The sequence below is a fragment of the Entelurus aequoreus genome, linkage group LG02 (genome assembly GCF_033978785.1).
Source record: "Entelurus aequoreus isolate RoL-2023_Sb linkage group LG02, RoL_Eaeq_v1.1, whole genome shotgun sequence".
Classification (NCBI taxonomy): Eukaryota; Metazoa; Chordata; class Actinopteri; order Syngnathiformes; family Syngnathidae; genus Entelurus; species Entelurus aequoreus.
In genome coordinates, this window is record NC_084732.1 from 76,632,697 (window position 1) to 76,658,906 (window position 26,210).

A 26,210-nucleotide genomic window follows, 5' to 3' on the forward strand; every position below is an offset into this window, starting at 1 on the left:
AAGAAAAATGGAAAGGAACCAGCAACTCAAACAGGAGTGTGTTGCATCTCTCAATGACATTCTGGAAAGCCACTATGCTGAGGAGGTGCCAGAGGAGGAGCTCAGCCAGACAAAGGTTTGGTACATACCACACCACAGAGTGTACCACCCCAAAAAGAAGAAACTCAGGGTGGTTTTTGACTGTGCAGCCACCTACAAAGGTGTATCCCTCAAAACAAAGCTGTCTCAATGTAGGTATGTAGGCAGTAAGGACAATCCAGCTGACGATGCCTCCAGAGGGCTGAGTACCAGCAGATTGATGCAGCAAAGGAGATGGATACATGCCCCTGACTTTTTATGGAAAGCCAAGAGGAAAGTTGGCCTGCACAGGAAGCATGGGGCTCCAAGTCAGTGTTACAGGATGACCCAGAAGTCAGAAAGAACACTACTGTCTTCACTACAGTGGTAAACACTGAAACCCCCACAAACCAGCTGCTTTCCTCCTTTTCAAACTGGAAAAAGCTCCTTAGAGCAGTGGCATGGTATCTCAAGATGAAGAACATTCTAAGCTTGCTTGCTAAAAGGAAAAAGGAACTCCTCTCAGGTCAAACTGCCACCCGTTCACACAGCTACAACGTGAACAAGGAACTCAAAACTTTCAGGTCCACACTTGGTGGACAGCGCCTCACAGTGGAAGATGTCTCGCAGGCCGAAAAGTCAGTGATCATCCATGTCCAAAGACAATCATTCCCTGTGGGGATGGCAACACTCAAAACGGCTTCATCTAGTGTTCGTAAGAGCAGCAACATCAGCAGGTTAGATCCCATGCTAGATGAAGGCATGTTAAGGGTAGGGGGTAGGTTGCATAGATCTGCAATGCCTGAGGAAGCCAAGCACCCCTGTATACTCCCCAGAGATGCTCATATCTCAACTCTCATCCTGAGACACATTCACGAACACACTGGACACAGTGGCAGGAACCACATGCTTTCTGAGCTCCGAAAGAAATACTGGGTGGTAAAGGGAAACTCCGCAGCCAGAAAGGTGATTTCAAAGTGTGTTGTGTGTCGACGTGTGAGAGGAAAAACAGGAGAGCAAAAAATGGCAAGTTTACCCCAAGAGAGAATCCTCCCTGACCTCCCTCCCTTTACTAATGTCGGGTTAGACTACTTTGGCCCAATCACAGTTAAAAGAGGGAGAAGCCTAGTCAAGAGGTATGGGGCCCTCTTTACTTGTATGAGCAGTAGAGCGGTGCATTTGGAGGTAGCCTACACACTAGATACTGACTCATGCATCCATGCTATAAGGAGGTTTGTCTGTAGGAGAGGACAAGTTAAGCACATTCGATCCGACAATGGCACTAACCTGGTGGGAGCTCAAGCCGAGCTCAAAAAGGCTCTGAGTTCACTAGATGACAGGAAAATCCAAGGCTCCCTTCTCTCTGAGGGAATTCAGTGGACATTCAATCCACCCGCAGCCTCCCACCACGGTGGAGTCTGGGAGAGGCTCATCAGGTCTGTCAGACAGGTACTTAACTCTACTCTCCACCAACAAGTCATTGATGATGAGGGCCTGCACACCATCTTTTGCGAGGCAGAGGCAATCCTCAACAGTCGTCCCCTCTCCACAGTCTCCCCAGATCCACAGGACTTAGAGCCGCTTACCCCAAACCACATTCTTCTTCTAAAAACTCAACCCATCATTCCCCCTGGCACCTTCGAGAAAAGGGATCTCTACGCCAGGCGCCGCTGGAAACAGGTCCAGTATATGGCTGACCTTTTCTGGCACAGATGGACAAGGGAGTACCTGGCGCTTCTGCAGGAAAGACAGAAATGGACCCAAGTGAGGAACAACCTGCAGCCAGGAGATGTGGTCCTGGTGGTCGACCCCACAGCCCCACGGGGCTCCTGGCCATTAGGCAGAGTACTGGAGACTCGGCCAGATGGAGGAGGCCTGGTCCGGTCAGTCAAGCTCCAAACAAAGACTTCAGTCATCGAAAGGCCTATCACCAAGCTGTGCCGCGTCCTGGAGGCTGAGGGCTGACTGGTCAGTCATGGAGACCAGACCACAAGACACGCACAAGGGACGTAATGTATATACTTTATTTTCTCTCAAAGCTTTGCCTTTTGTTTGTTTATTATGGAATAGGCTCCTTTTTTTTGCATTAAATTAATGAATGTGATTGAGTCTGTAAAGGTCAATCAGGGGCCGGTGTGTAGGAGCCAAATAGAGAGCCATACTTGAATCTATGTTCATATTGTTATTTTTGAGTGATTGATTTGTGTATGTCAGTGTGCACCCTTTGCAGGTGGTGAAAAGTTCCCACACAGGCCTATAAGGGGCAGGAGTGCGCTGGGCGCGTGATTGGCAGTCGGGCACCAGCATACCGTCTTTGACCTCAACTTTATATAAGCTACCATTTATTTTGTTTCCCGAGTATTCTGTTACTTGATTATTGTAAATAAAACAATCTTCAATTGCGCTGCTGGATCAGTTTGAATTAGTGGATGGAAAGCGGGAAAAGGAAGAATACGTGACAAGGAAGGCTGTGTATGGTGTGAGTCAGACAAGATGCCCGCGCCACAAGTGGAACAAACATTTGAAACAAAGGGGTTATAGGAACAATCACTTTCAGTGTTTTATGCCACTTCAATAATGTTAACTCAATAAAGTGTATTTCTTTTTTTAGCTTAAACTTTTCATTTTTTAGCATTGTAACCACATTTGCAAAGAACCTTTCTCTTCATAGAATTTTCTTTCAATAAAGAAATAAAGTGCAAAAATGTCAAAGCATCATAACAAACAGTTATGTCAAATAGCAGCAGAATTGCACTTTTTGGAGAGCTGTATTATTTTCAGTTTTGTGCCCAAGGGACTGATTTTATTTAACACTATATTATTATTTATACACCTATAGTGATCACAGAGACAGGTTGTTTTTGCGTTACTGTATATATTTGTTTTTTTGAAAAATCCCACTTAATATACTTTGGGTAACAACAGTCAATATTTATTTATTTTATTTTATTTTTTTAGAGGGGTAACAGTCAATATTTATTTATTTATTCATTAGATTAAATTGTTTTCTTACATAATAAAAGTGAGCTTTTGTTAAACCAAATATTGTGTGTTTTTTTCCATATACAACAACCTATCTGGACTCGATAAGACAATCGATAAGGAATCGGTTCGATAATAGGCTCGAACTCGATAATTTCTTATCAAACATCATCCCTAGGGATAAGGTTAGGTGGGTTATTTCCTGTATAACCTTAGTGTAGAGGCAGCCTAAGACATAGCTTATGCATGTAAGCGAGGGACCTGATCCATCACACCTTTTTTTTGACGGGACCCCTGTCTCCACTTTTAAATACCTGGGCTCGACAATGTCAAACACGGGCGACCTTAAACCTAAGATTAACAGACGCCGTGCCCTAGCAGCTTCTGTAATGCAGACCCTTTGGAGACCATTGTGGCGACACTGGTACATATCACGGGAGACAAAGCTTAGGGTCTACAATGCCTGTCATCTTTGTTCTCCTGTACGGCTCCGAAACACGGCCGCTGAATACCACCCTGGCGGCCAGGCTTGATGGTTTCAATACAAGGGCCCTCAGGAGAATGCATCACATGGAGCCAGCACGTCACAAACCGGACTTTGAGAGGCCAAACCCAACAGCTCCCAGCATCCCGTCTCGCAGTAATGAGGCGGGTACGCTGGTATGGCCACGTCATCTCCGTGCCTGTGGAACATCCAGCTAATACCATCCTAGCTTTCAATCCCCAGCAAGCCAGCTGGAGACGACCTGAAGTTGCCCCCCGCACCCTCTGGCTGGATGTAATAGCCAAGGACCGTAAAGCCTGTAATGTGAGCTCAAGCTCAACTCTTTGCCCACAATAGACCCAAATGGAGAGACCTGGTTGCCACGGTTGCCTCTAAATGCCTATATGTGCAAGAGGACTAATGAATGAATGAGGAAGTATTGAGGATGTATGTATGTATGTTATTGAACCTACATGTTTACTTTTAACCCTGTGTATCTTAAGATACATTCCACATACATTTAAACTTGCATCTGGTATCCACTCGGAATTCATTGCACATATATGTACAATTATTCTAAACCAGAAAAATAATGGTTAAAATGAATCATTAAGGGACGTTTGCAGTTTGCTCAAAGTGAAGTGAAGTTAATTATATTTATAGAGCACTTTTCTTTAGTGACTGAAAGCGCTTTACATAGTGAAACCCATTGTCTGAGTTACATTTTTAAAATAGTGTGGGTGGCACTGGGAGCAGGTGGGTAAAGTATCTTGCCCAAGGACACAACGGCAGTGACTAGGATGGCAGAGGCGGCGATCGAACCTGGAACCCTCAAATTGCTGGCATGGCTGCTTTACCTATCGAGCCATGCCGCCCAAAGTTACATTTATCGAACCAAAAATTATAAGAAGGACACCACCACCAGATAGCTTATCTTATCATTAGTGGTTTAAAAGAACAGACCTAATGATTAAATGCTTGCTGCGTGTGCAAACCCACTGGAGAGATCTTCGTGTACAAAAGAATACAAAAATGTATGCTATGCAATTGCCACCATGCATAGTTTAAACAGCTGAGAATGACCATTAATCACTCCAAACACCTTCCTTGTGCTGTGGCATTGTTCCTTTTCACCGTCTTAATGCACATGCTTACCAGGGCTGAAGCCCAGTTTAGGCCCCTCCGCGCCCCCATGTTGATGCCGGCATGTAATAATTGGGGTTCATAGCTGTCAATCCCAGGCAGCTGCTTCGCACAGATATGCATGCGCTCACTCGTCGCGCAGCAGATAAATTCATGAACAAAATTATTTTCAAAATGGATGATATGTTGCTGTTTTGCTGCTCTGATGAGCTTGCATTAGCATCGTGTGACTCCTGTCACACAACAAGAGGGTGGCTAATTGCGTCATGTTCAAACAATATTACCTGCAAACATCATCTTTGCTAGACTCCACTTTAAAGGAAGATGGACGTACGCTTTGCGATTCTATGATTTTGGAGTTGGGATTACAATTGCAGCGGTTAACCGCTCAAAGGCAACGTCCGCATGGCAGCAGCCACAAATAAGGGATTTTTGGGAGAGAATTGTGAACAAGAAATTCCCTATTTAATTACAGAAAGTTTGGGCACGTGGGTCTATCCAAGTCTGCGGGTCGGCCTCTTTTGCCGGGAAAGGGACCTGCAGGACGGCCCGGTGCCGCCTACCTCCTCCAGAGGACCCGTCTGACCTAACTGTCGTGCATTGGTGTTTCCATCATGCTTTTGCAACACACTTCAATATCGAACCGTCTGAAAAAAACACCCCATGAGAGCGTAATATTTTTAGCGATATTTGAGAGGTACTTCAAAATTCTGGTGTTTCCATTACCAGTTTCTTATTGCAATATTTAAGTTCTGCGCATTTCTGGGGGTAATGGAAACGCATAGAATAATTTGTCTTCAAGGCGGATTGTATTTTACACTTTGAAACATCCTAATGGGCGGAGACGGACTTGAAGTCAACTTTTAAAGGTTTTCAGACGTAATTTCACCTTGTTGACACAAATGGATGAGGACATGTTGATTCCGGGGGTCCGAAATTTAAGAAGCATATACAGGCATATCCCGGGCAGTTATACGGGGGCCTGTGTCAAATACCAGCTGATACAGGGGCCGGGAAAGCAAAGAAGTGGTTTGTAGGAGTTGGATGAAATGTATGTGTGTGTGTACAACACTCGACAGGGATGATGCTACTGTTGTGTTGTTGCTTGCCCCCAAAAATAAAGTTGTCGTTCTGCAAGGCAACACTGTCGTCTTTTCCATAAGTCAAGTCAAGTCAATGCCGTCTCAAATGCGCCCGCATGTGGGTATTGACGGACGGCCTAGCTCCAGACGTTCTGCGTTCTTTATTCCAGTGTTTACTTTATCACATGATTATGTGCGTATTTGCGAGATCTCGTAAAAGTCTGCACTATTTCGCTGCACGACGGAGCCGCAACAGAACGGTCGTGGGGATTGCCAGATGGCGAAGCCGTTCCGTGGCGATTACGTTTCACATCCTGTGGAAATCAGGGGTAAGAATCTACCGAACTGTGACATAGCATAGGAGTTTTCAGGGTCAAAAAATACATGACAAATTCCCACGATGAGTGCATAAACCTGACACATGAACTGTAAGGTTTTCATCATTAATCTATGTGTGTGATTTTTTGATTAGAAAATTACAACATTTTGGTAATGTATGTTCTTTTTTTTTTCCCTAGCATCAACCTTGTAGATACAAAAATATGTCTTCCCTATTGTAAGAAAGTGGTGGCCTCTCTTACTCTCTAGTCTGATGATTCACTAAATTGACTTTCAAGTGGGTTCTGGTCTGTTGCTCGTTTGCTGACGGCGTGAGAACGACATACCCGTCTGCAGATCCAGGCCAAAGTAGAAGAGTGCGCCGTCTCCAAGGGCACAGAGCAGGTAGTAGCTGCCTTCAAAAGTGGTCATTAGGATGGAACGAGGGATGATCTCTAGAAACGGTCAGAGAAAAATGATCTGTTTATACTTTATGTTAACGGAAATAACTGATCAACACCAAACTCATCAATGTTGGAAAACAGATTTAAGAATGTTTTAAAAATCTATGCGTTACCATCTAGAAGGCAAACAATGCTTTAAGAATCAAACAAAACATTCAGCAAAAGAAACTGAAAAAATAATCTAAGACCGCTGGAAATCCTACAAATAATTAGAATAAAAAATGATGTAATCTATTAACGATTTGGAGGGCTGATTTGTGGTTGTGCCCATTAAGCAGCTATTACCAAAGCACGCACACGCATACACACTAATATGAAACAAGGTATGTCACTGTAGAATAGCACTGGTTATTTATCGTTAATGAAACATTTTAACTGGAAAGAAGAAAGCCCTGACCTTAGAGTTCATGATGTTAAAGAGAATTATGTCTCCACAGAGTACTGACTTTTTCATAAGTTTAACCAAAGCTGTTATCTACTGTAAAGTTTAACATTCTTAATTACCTCCCCATCCTTAAATGGGGCAGTAAATGTCGAATTACAAGAAAAACCCTTGGGCATCTATGGAGAAAATCACTTCACCCTCCAGTGCTTCATAAATGTGGATTACAGGGTATTATTCTTTGACTTGTACTTGTATTTTTATGACTGAAGAAGGACCATCACATAAAATGCCAAATAAGGTGCCAAAATGCTCTTGGCCTATATTCAGTCTGCTGTTTGTCACAAAGCAATTTCCCTCGCCTTAATGCTTTTCCTTATGCGAAGGTTTTAGGGAAGCTTTTGTCTTCCCTTCCAGAGTGCGTGAGCGGTTAGGAAATTTCACTTCAGTGGATTTGTAAAGTCCATTAAGGCATTATACTACTTTGACTGGGCCACAGAAATAAACTTCACTTGACACCCTTGAAGTTTACAGAACTCTCTGAAAGAGCAAAAAACAGTGTTTTTGTTTCCTTGTCAGTGCACACAGCCTCTATCTCTCTCATACCATACCTCCACCCAGCATTTCCTTGTGCAGGGCAGTGAAGCAAGGCAGTTTTAGCACGCGGGCTGAGATGTCGGTCCACAATCCCACGGCGCAGAGCGGTGACTCACCGCCACCTTCTCCCAGAGGCGTGATGTCAAGGCAGGCCACCTCATGCTCCATCTCTGTGTTGCTGAGAAAGAGAGGGGTCAGAATCATCCTACAGTGTATTCATTCGGAGGGTACAAACAATTTCAGGAAAATTTACACCTTTAATCATTCGCATTATTTAATTGGCTCTTCTTTTGACTTGTCGTTTTTACGAGTTACAATGTACTGTCGAATGTGCCTTGTTTTTATTTTTAATCACAAGAGTCTCTCGTCAACTGTCCTTTGCGTAACCCCCTCGAAAAAAGAGAGAGAGACCATTGAAAGTTTCTTTTAATACAAAAGAGGTGTCTAAGAAACTTGTGTAAAATTCTCAATTGAAATGAAAATATCTCCTAAATTCCAATTCATTTGCATGAATTTAAACTGAAGTTGCAATCATGAAGTAGAATTGCAATTTAAATTTGAATTGAATGAAGCAGAAATTAAATCAGATCACAATTGATAATTGTGATGTATTTCAACATTATGCTTTAAAGTATATTATATACATTACTGTTTTACATATGCACATGTATTCATAGTTTTGGCTATAATAGGGGGTATTTTTTTTTTAACCTAATGTACATATTTTAATTACAGCAAAAAATGTTCATCTACAATTAAGAATAAAAGCATCAAAACAGATGATTGATTTAATCTGTAAAATTGTGGAATAATTCTTAATTTCCCAGAAACCTTTACTTTATCCAATGGTCGTTGAACCTATGAGTATTTTAAATTACAAGCTGTCTCTCAGCTTTTTGTTAAGCTTATTGCTAGCATAAATTGGAGTGACGAGCATCCCTGCCTTACATCAACACTATCCTGCCCTCCAACCACTGGAACTGAGAATGTGAGAGTGAAGGACGACATGTTTTACCATGAGCAGGATGCCCCACTCCGAAGCAGAATTCAGCTTCCATGCCAAAACAAAATCCACACTAGGGACATTTAACCATAAAAATATGGAGGAGTCACTAAATGATCTGCCCGCAGTGTTTCAGTTTGTTCTTTTCTCCTGACTCTACAAACTAAACGACAAAGCATTAGCTTTGCTTCCTGTGTCTTACGCAGACATAAATGTTGATTGCATACAACTTTGACATTGCCGGTCCGTCACTCAATCACTGTGCAACATAAACGATTTCCTAGTTCATTGTTCTCTGTGATGAAGCAGGCCAAAGGAGACACTGCATTAGTATGGTCCACAAGTTAAATGATGTACATTATTATTACATAAAACTACTGTAGTTACCGGTACTTGTAGGATTGTATTGTTAGAAAAAAGTGTTTTTATTTTTAAAAAGGCATGCTACATTTAAAGTTGCAATGTTTTGGCAGGACCAAGCACTGATTTAATGGATTTTTATTCATTTCAATGGGCGGCGTTAATTTGATTTAACAAAACTAATAGATTTTGTAAATTGAGGTCCCACTGTATTGAAAATTGAGGGATTTTTTGTTAAATTATAGTGTTTGTCAAGTACAGTATATTTAGTACTTTGACCAAAACGTTCACTCGTTACTTATACGTACTTATTGTGATAAGCAATTTATTGTGTGACTGCAAATATCAGTAAATTGGAAATGTACTTTGTCAATCCATCTTACCCAATCTGTTTGAGCTCCCCAGCCAAGATCTGGAGATAGTAAAGGGCGCGTCCAACAGCAAGCACCACCTGAGTGTGGTTGCAAGCAGCCACGCTGATGTTCCTGCCCTGTGGCTCCTTCCATTCGCTCACTAAGGCCTTGCTCTCCTGAAGCACCAAGCGAACAGAGCCGGATGTGATCTGGAAACACACACATTTTTTTCTTTTAAAGATTATTAAACACAGTACCTCTGGAAAATGACACAAGGGCTTAGAGGTGATAGAATATGAAGCTAATTCAAAGCTATGTGTTTATTGCCCATTGGATTGCATGCCAGAATTGCTACTACCTGCAAAATAATTGTACTAATTGCTTAACAAACAAGCTCACTAAGAGGATCATTTGGGATGTTTTGTCCATCCCTTCGACCTACTATTTAAAAAAAAGAGCAAAGATATTTTTCTTTTTTTCTGCAGATCAAGCTTAAGCCCCTGTTCTGCCAATAACATTGCGCTTCAAACCATTTTGGAACTTTTTTTAAATACATTATTTTAGACAATGTTTTCACAGATAATTTAGATGCTATGATGGATACTGATTAACAACACTTGACTATTTTATTTTTATGCTGACCACTATTACTACTATCTAGGGCTGTCTTCAACTAGTCAAAGGTTTGACAATGTAATTCAGAGGAGTCTGATTTGATTACCAACCTCGCAGTCCAATCGTCTGACATAAATCCCCTTCCTCCCTCCAAGGGAGAGAGGACAGTAAAGTACCCGTTGAGGCTCCCTTGGCTACAGAAAGTGTGTTAGGAGAGATTCATTGTGTACATCATGTCCTCTTTAAATATTGTATTAGTAAAATATTGTGTGCCGACAAATAGCTTTCAAGGAGTAAGAAATAACTCTTACCTCCCTACAGTTTCAGCTAACACTTTTAGCCTTTTCCTCACAGCGATCTTGCTTCCTGGTGCAAAGTCACATGCGTAAATTAAACAGCTAACTGTGTTTGGCCTCCCACATCTCCTACTATATAAAATATGTTTGTCCATGCCACATGTGTCAAACTCAGGGCCCAGGGGCCAAATCTGGCCCGCCACATTATTTTATGTGGCCCGCGAAAGCCTGGAAATAATATGGGTTAATAAAATGCTTAATTTTTTCTTACTAAATATATTTGTTGTTTCCCTTTTGACATTAAAAATCATGTACTGCATGCAATTGCATATATTTTAAAATTCAATATTATCAAAAACCAAAATATTATATCATGTATTCCAAAAATATTTTTTGTTAAAATAAAGATAAATACTCCACTTAAAAATCTGCTTAAATTATGATTTCAAAACAAAATATCAATCAAAATGTACACTGCAAAATTGACAATAGATTTTACGGTTAAATTTCGCCGACTTGAATTTTTTTTACCGTGAAATCAACTTTGGTACTGTTTTTTCCATATACAGTAAGACACTAAAACATTAAAAAACAAACAAACAAAAAACATTAAAACAAGATTTTACGGTAAAAAAAAAAACTGGCAGCTCTGTTGCTTGAATTTTACCGCTAAAAACAGTGGTATTGTTTTTCCATTTATTAAATTTTTTTATATGCTGTAAAAAACACACTGCTTTTACTGTAACATTCTGGTGACTGAGCTGCCAGTTTTTAAAGTAAAATTTAAATATATTTTTTGCAGCTTATGTAAAAAAATATATTGTTAATGTATTATATATATATATATATATATATATATATATATATATATATATATATATATATATATATATATATATATATATATATATATATATATATATATATATATATATACACACATTTATTTTCACATTTTACTCAATGTTAAAAGCAGCCCTCTGAGGGCAACCATAACTGCGATGTGGCCCTCAATGAAAACGAGTTTGACATTCCTGGTCTATGCACAAGAATATTGTATTATTAGTGTTGCGAGGATGTTTCTACATGGAGGATTTGATTGGGAATGGGACTAGCCTTGCTCTGGAGGCAAAGCTCTTATTTTGCAAAGATAATCATGTTTCTGCTAGTTCACATACAGAAATATTGTCAACTTTTACTTCCTCTATTTAGTCAAGTTTGATTTCTTCTTGGCCACTGCGTACCAGAGCCGAGTAGCTCACAAATTCTACTTTAGCATTTTGTTTCAGTAGGTGCAAATTAGATATTTATTTTGTTCACTTTACAAAAAGACTACATAATAAAATATATATTTATCAACTTTGGAATATTCAGGTATCAGGGATGTGAGCACACTTTGAGAAAAAAAGACAATTGTTTTAAAAAAAAGAGGAATATTTTAATTAGCACAAAGAGCTGCCACACAACCCCTGGAAAAATGTTTTGAAAATGAAAACTACATTTGCTTTCAGTGCATTTCTACACAATATTTTACCTTCACGTTATTTCTCAACTTCCAACCTCTTTTGGCTGTCTTTTAGACACATGTCTCAGAATGTGTAGTATTTTATATGGATAATTTACTCAAATGGTTATCATTTAAAATGTAATGTTAAATTTTGTATGATGCATGCAATGAACTCAGAAAACATTTCCCATTTGGCAACTATATCCTGTACCCATGCACCCTCGGGTAATACTTCCGGTGTTGTGACCTCTGTTTACATCAGTCACGTCAAAACTTTTCGTTGGCTACTAATAAATACTCTGGAACTACAACTGGTTTGAAACTAACAGTGTTTGGATTGTAATAATCCAAATATGATTAGCAGCCACGGAGACAGCTGTCAAATGTTGTGGCTCGGAGAGCGAAAGGAGGCGACAACAAGTAAGCTGGCTAGATGTTTAGCTAAATAACAAACTCGTTTCGGTGCTCCTGAGATTGTCTCCCCGTCCTGCAACTCAGTGCGGCGTTTAGGCAAGAGGAACAAGCACCTACAGCTGAGGCGAGCGGTTAACACATTTTGTTTGGATTGTATTTTTTTGGGGGGATATTTAGACACAAAAATTAATGCTTAAAATGGCGGATTTCACATGCCTGAGCTAAACGTGCGAAACTACATCCATGTGACATTACTGACTCCTACTGACCAATCAATATACACTACTACATAGCACCATCTTCTACTCAGTGGCTTTGTGGTTAGAGCGTCCGCCCTGAGATCGGTAGGTTGTGAGTTCAAACCCCGGCCGAGTCATACCAAAGACTATAAAAATGGGACTCATTACCTCCTTGCTTGGCACTCAGCATCAAGGGTTGGAATTGGGGGATAAATCACCAAAAATAATTCCTGGGCGTGGCCACTGCTGCTGCCCACTGCTCCCCTCACCTCCCAGGGGGTGAACAACGGGATGGGTCAAATGCAGAGGACACATTTCACCACACCTAGTGTGTGTGTGTGTGTGTGTGTGTGTGTGTGTGTGTGTGTGTGTGTGTGTGTGTGTGTGTGTGTGTGTGAAAATCATTGGTACTTTAACTGATCGCAAAATTATACAAATTAGATTTATCCATCTATCGATCTTCCAGCGCTAATCCCTCTTGGGGTCGCAGGGCCAACAGAGATAGACAATCACAATCATTCCCACTCACATTCACACACTAGGGGCAATTTAGAATCCATTATGAAATCCTTAATCGAAGACAGCCCCACTACTATCTCTTCTACACTAAGATTTATGTATTTTAACAATAATGTTTACTGTATACCAATAGGGAGTCATTATGTATTTGTCATTAAGTATTTTGCTAAGCAAGTTGATTTAAATCAACAGTAAATAGTATAAGTGGGTGTTTCCACATTAGGTTAAAATAATGTCAATCATAGATTGCCTAAATATTACAAATAACAATTGACAATCCACCAATTAGAAAATATTATTTTGGGATGGGGTAATCACTTTTCAGCTAATAATTTATAGCCATGCTTTCCATCAACTTCCTTGCTTATTAAAAAAATCTCAATTTTAAAATTCTGCAATATTCATCAACGTCAAGAAAGAGTTGAAGTCCCCTAAACAAGGCATGTTTTGGTGAAGAGTGCTTAAGTCTGGCACGTGCATGCAATGGTGGTAAGTGGATGGATACAAACCTGAATCATCTGCTGGTGTGCAACATTGCCACAGTAAAACGTCTGTTGGTTGTCCACAAAGCCTGGAAGTTCTGTCTCCTCGACCTCCTCGCCGCTCAGCATCAGCACACTATTGAAAAAAAACACTCTTTAAGATCAGCTAGGCCTGGGCGATACATAGATTTTATCAATAAATTCTGAGTTTTATGTTGCAGAAGATTTAAAAAAAGAAAAAATTATCCTCCTGCTCCGGCACACTTTTTGCCCACAAGGGCTTTTGTAGCTTCCACCGTCCTCCTTAGCGGCACGCCTAGCAAAAGATGGCTCATGCAAAAGCTAATGAGAGCGAGACGATTGTTCCAAAGAATAGAAAAGTGTTGTCATTGCTCTGGTTTTGCGGCAACAGACGTGGAACACATGACTGCACGCTGCAAAGTTTGTTTAAAAAAAGGCAGCAGCACAACTAACTTAATCCAGAACCTGAAACGGAAGCCTTCGGTCGAGTGCAGGAAATGCAACTCTTCACGAAGCGAACAAAAACATAACAAACAAACTCTGGCTAAAAAGCAGCTTACTGTGGTGGAATCATTTACCCCAGGTATGTACAAACCCCGTTTCCATATGAGTTGGGAAATTGTGTTAGATGTAAATATAAACGGAATACAATGATTTGCAAATCATTTTCAACCCATATTCAGTTGAATATGCTACAAAGACAACATATTTGATGTTCAAACTGATAAACATTTTTTTGTGTTGCAAATAATCATTAACTTTAGAATTTGATGCCAGCAACACGTGACAAAGAAGTTTGGAAAGGTGGCAATAAATACTGATAAAGTTGAGGAATGCTCATCAAACACCTATTTGGAACATCCCACAGGTGAACAGGCAAATTGGGAACAGGTGGGTGCCATGATTGGGTATAAAAGTAGATTACATGAAATGCTCAGTCATTCACAAACAAGGATGGAGTGAGGGTCACCACTTTGTCAACAAATGAGTGAGCAATTGTTGAACAGTTTAAGAAAAAACTCTCAACCAGCTGTTGCAAGGAATTTATGGATTTCACCATCTACGGTCTGTAATATCATCAAAGGGTTCAGAGAATCGGGAGAAATCACTGCATGTAAGCAGCTAAGCCCATGACCTTCGATCCCTCAGGCTGTACTGCATCAACAAGCGACATCAGTGTGTAAAGGATATGACCACATGGGCTCAGGAACACTTCAGAAACCCACTGTCAGTAACTACAGTTGGTCGCTACATCTGTAAGTGCAAGTTAAAACTATCCTATGCAAGGCGAAAACTGTTTATCAACAACACCCAGAAACGGCGTCGGCTTCGCTGGGCCTGAGCTCATCTAAGATGGACTGATACAAAGTGGAAAAGTGTTCTGTGGTCTGACGAGTCCACATTTCAAATTGTTTTTGGAAACTGAGGACGTCGTGTCCTCCGGACCAAAGAGGAAAAGAACCATCCGGATTGTTATAGGCGCAAAGTTGAAAAGCCAGCATCTGTGATGGTATGGGGGTGTATTAGTGCCCAAGACATGGGTAACTTACACATCTGTGAAGGCGCCATTAATGCTGAAAGGTACATACAGGTTTTGGAGCAACATATGTTGCCATCCAAGCAACGTTACCATGGACGCCCCTGCTTATTTCAGCAAGACAATGCCAAGCCACGTGTTACATGAACGTGGCTTCATATTAAAAGAGTGCCGGTACTTGACTGGCCTGCCTGTAGTCCAGACCTGTCTCCCATTGAAAATGTGTGGTGCATTATGAAGCCTTAAATACCACAACAGAGACCCAAGGACTGTTGAACAACTTAAGCTGTACATCAAGCAAGAATGGGAAACAATTCCACCTGAGAAGCTTAAAAAATGTGTCTCCTCAGTTCCCAAACGTTTACTGAGTGTTGTTAAAAGGAAAGGCCATGTAACACAGTGGTGAACATGCCCTTTCCCAACTACTTTGGCACATGTTGCAACCATGAAATTCAAAGTTAATTATTTGCAAAAAAAAATAAAAAATGTATGAGTTTGAACATCAAATATCTTGTCTTTGTAGTGCATTCAATTGAATATGGGTTGAAAAGGATTTGCAAATCATTGTATTCCGTTTATATTTACATCTAACACAATTTCCCAACTCATATGGAAACGGGGTTTGGATGATGATACAGAAGCACAGTGGAGAACAATCACTAAAGCTGTTGCTCTGCACATTGCCAAGATGTGTGAATGAAAAGGCCTGCATTTATCCACTTACCGAATATACTATAGACCTCTCAGTGTTTTACTTCATTATTTAGTTGCATACAATGTACAAATACTAGATTTTTATTCACAGAAACATTTTATTCATGAAAGAAATGTTAAGTGTGCTCTTTATTTATCTCAATGTTGGAGATTATTTATTTGCATGCAATGTGCAATGCTACATTTTTGTTTACTGAAGATTAAGATTAAGATTAAAGTACCAATGATTGTCACACACACACTAGATGTGGTGAAATTTGTCCTCTGCATTTGTCCCATCCCCTTGGGGAGCAGTGGGCAGCAGCGGCGCCGCGCCCGGGAATCATTTTGGTGATTTAACCCCCAACTCCAACCCTATGTTGCTGAGTGCCAAGCAGGGAGGTTATGGGTCCCATTTTTATAGTCTTTGGTATGACTCGGCTGGGATTTGAACTCCAAGTACTTAAGACAGACATTTATTTCCATAAGAAGCTCTTAATCTAGTTTTCTGAAAATTATTTAATAAAAAGTACAATTTATATCTGTTCTAAAAACGAACACAATTCATTTTAGAATTTTGCTAAGAGTAAGATGCAGTGTATGCATATGCAGTATCATTTCAAACTACTAGTTTTTGATAAAATTAAAGAAAACATTGTTTTGAATGATCTCTTTCATTTGTACTCACTGGTTGCTTTAAAACGTAGAGAAAAAAGTCGGAAATCAATTTTTTGGTGAAAAAAATCTGAGATTTTATTTTCAGGCCATATTGCCCAGGCCTAAGATCAGCAGTATCTGAGATGCTCCAATGCAATCACTTACCGTGTCTGACCAACGAATGACAACACCAGCATGTCATCTGTCTCTCTGCCTGCTTCGGAGCGCAGAGGCCACAAACCTGGAAGCCATTTCAAGAGATAGTGTGAACATTACTAGCTTTACAAAAGGGAGAGGTACAAAATTCAGTGAGTGTCTTAATATTTTTTTCTTTGTTCTAACGTTCACTTTTTAGGCTAAAGTTTACCTATTGGTCTCAGACCACCATTGATTTGTTAAGTGAATAACGGTCTCATCCTGAGGTGGGAGGCAGCAGCAAAGACTTTTAGGGCAAAGCTGATCAATAAACAACTGAAGTCTTACAAGTGCAAGGAGACCTTAACTGGCCTGTGTGGCTCATTTAAGTGTTACAACAATGTCCTGACAAAGAAGACTAGTCTCTGGGATTAAGACATGTCTGCCGTAATTAACACATGACAGGAATGTTCACGCTGACACTTGACATGTAGGCAATTGGACTGTCTCTGTACTGTGCTGGGTTATGAAACACCGAACAGTTTAACAAGTGCAACGACATGAGAGAGGGTCATCCGCTGCAGTCAGAGAAGACTGATGATTTTACAGAGCAGTAAAGGAGCCCAATACATCAAAGTGGAATAGCCTCCCTGAACACATGATGTGGTGAAGCTTTCCTGTGCTCCTTTTCCTGGAAACCTGCGGCAATATTGTGGACACCTTTGACATTGCTTGTTGTTGAAGGCATATGACATCTTGTTGTTCAATAAAATGTGGATGGAGAGGGATGTTCATTGTTATTAAGACAGCAGAGGTAAACATTGAGCAAAGGGGACAGCTTAAACATTTCATATGAAAGCTAAGAAATGCTGCCTCCAAGCTAAATTTATCAGCAATACGCCACCAAGGGGCCATTCTTATGACAGCGTCTCAGTCGTGATTCTTGATAGGTTGTGTCACATGGCGGATTGTCCAAGGGGTCAATGACTGACATTGTGACCTTGGTGACTTTACAAGACCGTTAAAGGCTTTTAGATGACATGTTAAACATCATTACACTTATTAGTCTGAATAGCCACATGTGGCACTCACCAGCAATGGTGCCGGTTTATCAAATGAAAGGAAACGGTTTCAAATATAGTCCTGTCAATTTTCCAGCTATTTCAAAACTATAACCCCAAGGCCTATGGCATCAAAGCCTCCTGTTAACACTCAGATACAGAGGATGGATGGGCAACAGCTGTTGTTTTGGCCAGGTGATACAAACAAACAAAAAAAAAACAATAAAAAATGTTGCAAGTTCATATGGTTCGACAGCCAAGTAAGGGCAAGATTAAGACCTCGATAAAGTTGAGGCTTGAGTGGGAGGTGATGAAACACACAGACACACACACCTTTGATTCCTGGCAGGTCAATGCTGGCATGCTCATGAATTCCAATGCCATTGCGGATGATCCGAAGAGACCCTTCCTTGAATGCACCTGAGCATGTAACCAGCTGACAGCGGCAAAGGAAAAAAAAAATCATACATTAGAAAAACAACCAAACATATTATGAAGTACTAGGTGTGACAACATTAATGATGCCTCTTTGGGTCTGTGAAAATGTGCACTGATTTTAAAGATAATGTACACATCATTGTCAGTGTTTCCCATAAACTGCCAAGATACCTGTGGCGGTGGGGACGTGGTCACCATGACATCATCGAGTAATCTGCATAATTTACTACAATGATATGATTTTCTCTAAAAAGGCTCAAAAAATGTATACTTACTAATTAATAATAACAGTTTTGTTTTAAACGTCCATCCACCCAGCCATTTTACAATATAATTACAACACTTTATGTACATATTTATCTACAGATTTGAACAATAAGTTATTCACTGAAATATATTTATTAATTGTGGTTCTTACAAAAACTATATCTTATAAAATATAAAAGCTAAAATGTCTCGTAAAGCTCTGCCCCTGTAATTAGTGCATACTAAATAATTTAACTTTAGCCTACTACTACAACCATATTATTTACCAGCAACATAAAGTGAAACAGAGGCAGAGGTGTCCTGCCACAGTCAGTAACAAATAAACAGAAAACAGTAGTGGTCGAATACAAATAGGGCAACAAGAGAAGTATCCTACACTTCTCTTTTGTAAAGTAAATATGAACAGCCTATATGGGCATCTACATCAACTATATGATTTGCCTGAGAAGCTGAAAGGACAAAAAATTAATAAATAAATAAATATTATTATTATTTTGTTTTTAATTTGTGGCGGGGGTAATTCATTCGTGGCGGGCCGCCACAAATAAATGAATGTATGGGAAACACTGATTGTACATCTAATATATCACTGTATGGATGGATGGAATTGTATTGTCATTGCGCTTAAAAAGTACAACAAAATGACTTTTTTTTCAGTACATTTGATAAACAGACGTTATGTTGCCAAGTCAGCAGTGGCTGCTTTTTTGAGCTTCTGATTGAACATTATGTGCATGAAAGCCTGTAAATGCGTTTTTGCATGGATATTGTTCAGAAACGCCACATGTGTGGTAGTTGATTGTTTTTAACACCAGAGGTAGGGAAATGTGCTTTTTTTTTTAAATATCCATGTTTGTGTGAATATAACCTTCAAGCAAAATGTATAAGCAATACAAAAGTAAGCATTCACCTGGCCTTGGCCTTGCCTCTCCAAGTCTACCACACACATATCCACAATGGGTCCCAAATTGGTGAAAGTCTCCATGACAGCCACATATGAGCCCTGGTCATTGCTGTCCACATTTAGCTGTAGCGAGAAAAAAACAGAGCTTTTGTAAGAAGGCAAAGTTGTGAAAAAGCTTGCATGACTGCACAGAGGCACATTCAGCATTTTATGTGACTTGACAATATTAGTTCCAGTTTTTGCACTGCATTTAGTTGTTATAGTTCCAACATCAATGGTCCCGGAACAAAAGGAGTATTTCCTCACCTTTACCAATTGGGAGTCACCCAGCCTGGAACCCACAAAGACCACACCGTTATCCAAGTAGGTCAAACACTCAGCAATGGATGTCTGTCAGTGAAGAAAACACAACACCTCAATTTCTTACATATACTAAGATTTCAACTACATGTGTACAAAACCCCTTTAAATAGCTAATGATGTACAGTATAAAATAAACCCAATAGCGTGTTATAAAAGAGTCTTGGACTTACTTCTAGCTAGATGCCTTTAATAAAAATTTTAATGTTTTTATTGTATTTCAAATACAGTAGAACCTCGATTTACCAACATTTTGGTTTGCGAAATTTTATATCGAGCCAGATATGCCTGTGTGCGAACCATGTCTCGGTGTACGAACGCTTCATTCATTAATTTCGTGTGCCATTTTGATGACATAATTTCCTGTGCTGTACAGCACACACAGAGCGTGGCCATTTTGAAGAGGCGCATCACCCCACGTCACATCCTGTTTACGTAGTCCATTACTCGGTCGCCTGTTCTCAGTGTGTTTCCTTTTGTCTATTTTGCTTACTCAATATGGGTTCAAAAAAGCCAACAAACCAGCCTGGAAAGGAGGAGGGATTCGCTGTGGACTTAGACTTCGAGAGGAGAGGGAATCCACACAAACTTCCCCACCTCTTACGGCCTCCTCCCTCGGCCTCTGATAGCACATTTGTCTGCCGTTTGCAGACAGCAAGGTAAAAATTAATTTACTTTAACTTTTTTTGTTATTATTGTAGCAACATGGTTGTTAAAGTTTTTGAGAGCACCAAAGGGACTTTTGGGAGTGTGTGTGTGTGTGTGCGCATGTTGACAGTATAGCTTGACGTTATTGTGTTATTTTGATCATAAAGGGATTGTTGAAAGATATATACTGTATATACACAATATGGTGTCTTCAAATTGTGCATTCTTTTACTAAAATACAGACTTTTGTCGAGGCTAGAACCAATTATTCATGGTTGCATTGTTTCTTATGGGGAACTTGCTTTCACTATACAAACTTTTCGATTACAAACCATGTTGGAAAAACACTCAAGTTTGTAAATTGAGGTTACACTTGAACCTTGGCAGTAATTGTCAAAAGTGCCAGCAATTAAGCTGTTCCAGCGTGCAAATGGCTATACACTGTCTGTGTGGAATTGACTGAAGATCGACCTCATTTTCATGATGCATGATAATGCAGAAATACTGCTGCCGTTTAGATGAGCGGACAGGTCCCAACAATAAAGCAATCTGTTCCCTGCCCAGCAATAGCATTTTCCTTGGCAGTTTCAAGCTCCAGTATCACTCAGAGGAATTGCGAAAACACCATTTACTCTTCTCTTTGGCAGATCATTAAGAGAAAGGTGTTGCAAGCCAAAAGGTGTCTGCTTTTCACATGAGATTTGGCTTTCAAGACTAGTATTGATGTGAAGCAGTTGTCTAAAACACTTTTAAATTGATAAGTGACACTCAGGCAAGCAGACGAAGAGATAGGATGATTTGTTGCATCCGCTATACAAGTGTAGAAGGATCCATTAGGTCCTGTCAAGACTATAAAACACTGAATGTCCATAGTAGAAAATGGGGCCTGGGACAAAAACAATGCTGGAGAAGACACAAGACAGAGACAGGGTTACCATGCAAGTTCAAAATGGGGAAAATGTCAGGGAAGAGGCAGGTGGGCTAACAGTGAAGTAGGATGGATATTAAATAACAAAATATGATAAAAAAAAAAGGTGTACCTCTCCTAACAATTCCACATGCAAGTCTTTAAGTGCAACCGTTCCATCCATTAGTTCCTCCTTCTCCAGCAGCAACATGAAAAGGCGGCCATCCATATCTCCCAGCAGGTAGCGTGATCCGTTAGGGTCCACTCGGTTGTGACAGACAATGGTGCTTTGCTGCAAATCCAACACAAAGAGGTCATGTTATTAATGCTAAAGATTTGAGTCATGAAAAATCATGACCATAACAGTGATTTGTCACATACAACCGAGGCATATACTGTAATATATGAACATGAATATTTGGACACGGGCAGAAACTATTATGAATAAAAATATGGAGATAGTGTCCACCGATTGCAGTTATAACGAGGGATGCGTACTGAAACTCGTTTTCAAAGCGCTCCAAAAAGTAGTAACCAGACCAAAAAACAAATTAACTATCGGTGACGCACAGAGTCCGACCGTAATTCTAAACTTTATTGGCCGCCTTAAAATGCCAACAAGAGTGTTCACTGCTCAGTTCCGATCTCACACACACACATTTGTCTGACGCCCTCCACACCAACAAAAAACACTTGCTTAAAATCCACCAATCACATTCAGTGCGAGGTGCATTAATGAACACCGGAATTGTGGACATCAGCAATACAACACAAGCAGGTTGCTACACTATCTTAATTTTATTCAATTAATACACAGCTCTCGCCTATGGATTTAACGAACAAACGTGGTCTAACTTTGGTTAGAAAAATCACATGTCATTGCTCGTGTTCTTCCAAAAAAAAAAAACATGCGCAAGTCAGCGCAACAGGTGACTAGCAGCAACAGAAAATTGGCTACACCCGTGTGCATCTTTTTAAACATAACAAAATGCTATTTTATTTTTGAGGAAAGTAGACATTTATAGTAGATAGTTGAATTTTTGTGTTGGTTTGTATTGCTGCTATACTGACTGTTCTTTGTTTACATGCAAATTGATACATTAGATTTTTTTTATTGGCACTTTGCCTGTCATTGCTTTAAAATAAACAAACATTTAATACAGTTATTATTTTTGTAACAGCCCAATGAGCAGCACAGTTACAGTTACTGAATAAATATTTCTGAATGAAGTACCGCATTTTTCGGACTATAAGTCGCTCCGGAGTATAAGTCGCACCGGCCGAAAATGCATAATAAAGAAGGAAAAAAACATATATAAGTCGCACTGGAGTATAAGTCGCATTTTCGGGGGAAATTTATTTGATAAAACCCAACACCAAGAATAGACATTTGAAAGGCAATTTAAAATAAATAAAGAATAGTGTACAACAGGCTGAATAAGTGTACGTTATATGACGCATAAATAACCAACTGAGAACGTGCCTGGTATGTTAACGTAACATATTATGGTAAGAGTCATTCAAATAACTATAACATACAGAACATGCTATACGTTTACCAAACAATCTGTCACTCCTAATCGCTAAATCCGATGAAATGTTATACGTCTAGTCTCTGATGGGTCAAATGCAGAGAATAATTTCGCCACACTTAAGTGTGTATGTGACAATCATTGGTACTTTAACTTTAACTTAACGTACGTGAATGAGCTAAATAATATTATTTGATATTTTACGGTAATGTGTTAATAATTTCACACATAAGTCGCTCCTGAGTATAAGTCGCACCCCCGGCCAAACTATTAAAAAAACTGTGACTTATAGTCCGAAAAATACGGTAGTCATCTTTTTTTTTAGTTAGCACATGCCCCAACATTTCTGAAGCTAAAATTAAAAGTGGATGGCTTAATAGGTGTATACTTTATAATGTCATTATTCAGCTGGGGACGGCGTGGCGGAGTTGGTAGAGTGGCCGTACCAGCAATCGGAGGGTTGCTGGTTACTGGGGTTCAATCCCCACCTTCTACCATCCTAGTCACGTCCGTTGTGTCCTTGGGCAAGACACTTCACCCTTGCTCCTGATGGGTGCTGGTAGCGCCTTGCATGGCAGCTCCCTCCATCAGTGTGTGAATGGGTGAATGTGGAAATACTGTCAAAGCGCTTTGAGTACCTTGAAGGTAGAAAAGCGCTATACAAGTATAACCCATTTATCATTATTTATCATTTAATCATAAAGATACTCAGTGACTAGTCTACTATAAAAATAGTTGTTTGTTGCAACCCTAACTTGGATGCACACATATGTACTTCTGTCACACTGTGTCATCATAGCGTGCTTACTGTTAAAAAAAAAAAAAGACACATTCAGGGGCATCCAAAACTGCGTGCAAGCTCATGCCCAAATACATTAAGTAATGATTTGACGTGACACTTAGGCATTGTAACAACTAAGGCTGCAGCTAACGATTATTTTTCTATCGATTAATCTATAGATTATTTTTTCGATTAATCGGTTAATCTATAGATTATTTTTTTCGATTAATCTATAGATTATTTTTCCTTTTACCGATTATTTTTTTTATTCAAAATGAAGATGAAAAAATAAATGTAGGCCCGTTTTTTCAAAAGGCATGGCTTTTATTTACAAAAAAAAAGAAGTATGGCCACTCAGTCAACATTGACAACAACATGACTAAATATTCTGTAACAATGTAAACATTTAAAACTTTTAACATTTAACAAAATTAAAAGTAGCTCATTTGCTTTTTAATGTGCAAATATAAAAGTCAACATCCAGTGCAAATCTTAATATTCTGCAATAGTATAAGCATTTCAAAAGTAAAAGTATTGCTTATTTTGCTTTAAAATGTGCAAAAATAAAGATAAACATCCAATACAAAAAAGTGCAAAACGAAATATTCTGTAACAACAGTGTAAACATTTCAACAAAAGTGAAAGTATTGCTTATTTGCTAAAATGTGCAAAAATAAAGATAAACATCCAATACAAAAAAGTGCCAATCTAAATATTCTGGAGCACTGTAAACATTAAGTATTGCTTTTAAAATGTGCAAAATAAACATCCAGTCCAACACAGTACACAATAACCAATTCTACTCATTCCAGTGAGTGACTAACAGTTGTAATGAAGAAAGGTTAGCATGTGTACATGTTTGGTTCTTTTCTTGTTTACAATATTCCCAGCAGCTGAAAATAGGCGCTCAGAAGGGGTCGATGTGGCTGGAACGAGAGGTAATTAGCCTTCACCTCAAGCCAGGACTGCGAGTGAGCTGAGCTGCAGTTTATATTTCTAGAAGGTCAACGGGCTCATAGTGATGTTACTAGTAGTTGACTGGGAGGTGTTTATTATCATTTGGGGAGAGTCCGCTGCCTGATGCTCACCTGCTAAACACCTATCTGCTCCACGCTGAAGCGCTGACTACATGCGCTCTGAATACACACTGCTGATTGGCTGCTAATGCTTCGTGTGTACCAATCAGATGGTTGTGTGGGTGGGACAATGCTGCGTGTGTACCAATCAGATGGTTGTGTGGGTGGGACAATGCTGCGTGCGTACCAATCAGATGGTTGTGTGGGTGGGACAATGCTGCGTGCTGAGACAGACGCAGAGGAGCGAAGCAGCTTGTTAAGACTTTAGCAGCTAAAGTTAGCTTTAGTTTAGAAACTCGTTCGGTACACCCCCGTGCCGAAGCGAAAGCCCCGTACCGAAACGGTTCAATACAAAACACGTACCGTTACACCCCTAGCAGATACAAATGACACAGTCATGTTTTTGTGTAATGATGACAACGTATGCTCGCGCGGACGATTGACTAGTTGATGGTTTTCTTTTCAAATGTTCGTTCATTGACGTTGTGCTGCTATGATAGGCCATTTCCGCTCGACACAGTGTGCATACAACAACATTATTAGGCCGTTTATTGAAATACTCCCACACTTTTGACCACTTTTGGCATGCTTTTCCCCCCTCGCTTGCACCGCTCGCATCGTCTGCTTTGATCGTCTGCTTTGCGGTCCGCCATGACGGTAGTGTGACGTAAATATGCGACGCGTCGACGCACAAAAACGGCGTCGACGTATTTACGTAACCGATGACGTCGACTACGTCGACGCGTCGTTTCAGCCTTAGTAACAACATCTATAAGTCAGAAAAGAGGAAAATCTTCATAAGTCCCTTTTATTCCTCGGTTCAGGCATTATTTAAGCAGCAGCATTATTTCAAAACTACTAATGCAGTATCGAATAATATGTCAATGATACCCTAGGTATAACAGCTTCTACTTCTCTGGGAGAACATTTTTTTTTCGGGACATTTTTGTCAAAACATGCAGAAAAACATTTGTGAAACCAATGATGTTGATTCCCTCTCAGTTTCTATTCTAGTTCATCCCATAAGTGTTGGGATCAATGTTCTGCGGGGCATGGTCAAGCTCTTCCACACCAAACTCGTCCACTAACTATGCCTTAATAGACCTTTGCAATGAACTGAATCACAAACTGGATATTATCTCTGTGAAGCATTTTGCTTTCCAAGGCGAAATTATGAGCGATTTGAGAGCCAGAACGGACGAGATGCTTATATACAATTCGGCTCCCTCTGCACTGGTTTGGCAAGGTCAAGTTGTAAACAACCCTGTGAGACCATTGCTGTGAATATAGTGGATCTAACACCTTTAGACCTCCGCAGACATGTAGCTCTTGACATGGCACACATGCACCTTGCTATTGGCTCCTTACAGCATCCTGCCTGTACACTCTTCAAATAAAACTCACCTCTATGAACCGAACAGATAGTTAATAGGTAACACTGGAGAAACAAATATCAAAAGGTTCTGTCCACATGGAGTTAGAATTGTAAAAAGTTTGTAGCTAGTCCCTGTTGTTTCATTTTAAAACTTTTGCCTGGGGAGCATTTCATGTCTGCTGTGACAGAAGAACAAACCAGATAATAGAATAGTTTCATATAATAAACTCATCCAGCTTGAGTCTGCTTCACTTTTAAAGGCCGTCCTTCAACTATGTCGCCTGAAAAAAATTATTAGAATATTTTCCATTTTACCATTCCCTTTCAACAGGTCATAGCTATTTAATAAATCATCTATATAATAATTCACAGGTCAAACTCATGTCCCGGGTGCCAGATCTGGCCCGCCACATCGTTTTATGCGCCCTGCAAAAACATGAAAATAAGGCGTGTCAATAAAGTATTTAATTTTTCCTACTAAATGTAGGGTTTCCCCTTAATGTAACTAAACGTGGCACACC

General features: G+C 39.9%; 1 protein-coding gene across 1 annotated transcript in view; it reads right to left on the reverse strand.

The window, feature by feature from the left end:
• The window catches only part of ddb1 (damage-specific DNA binding protein 1), an 87,717-nt gene that overhangs the window by 44,585 nt on the left and 16,922 nt on the right, over positions 1–26,210 (reverse strand). The window contains exons 7-15 of the mRNA XM_062032657.1: positions 21,059–21,217; positions 19,317–19,400; positions 19,017–19,133; positions 17,735–17,837; positions 16,371–16,446; positions 13,325–13,433; positions 9,256–9,434; positions 7,524–7,687; positions 6,414–6,521 (exon numbers count right to left, since the gene is read on the reverse strand). Of these exons, the coding sequence (XP_061888641.1) occupies positions 6,414–6,521; positions 7,524–7,687; positions 9,256–9,434; positions 13,325–13,433; positions 16,371–16,446; positions 17,735–17,837; positions 19,017–19,133; positions 19,317–19,400; positions 21,059–21,217 (1,099 nt within the window). The remainder of the gene's footprint in view (positions 1–6,413; positions 6,522–7,523; positions 7,688–9,255; positions 9,435–13,324; positions 13,434–16,370; positions 16,447–17,734; positions 17,838–19,016; positions 19,134–19,316; positions 19,401–21,058; positions 21,218–26,210) is intronic.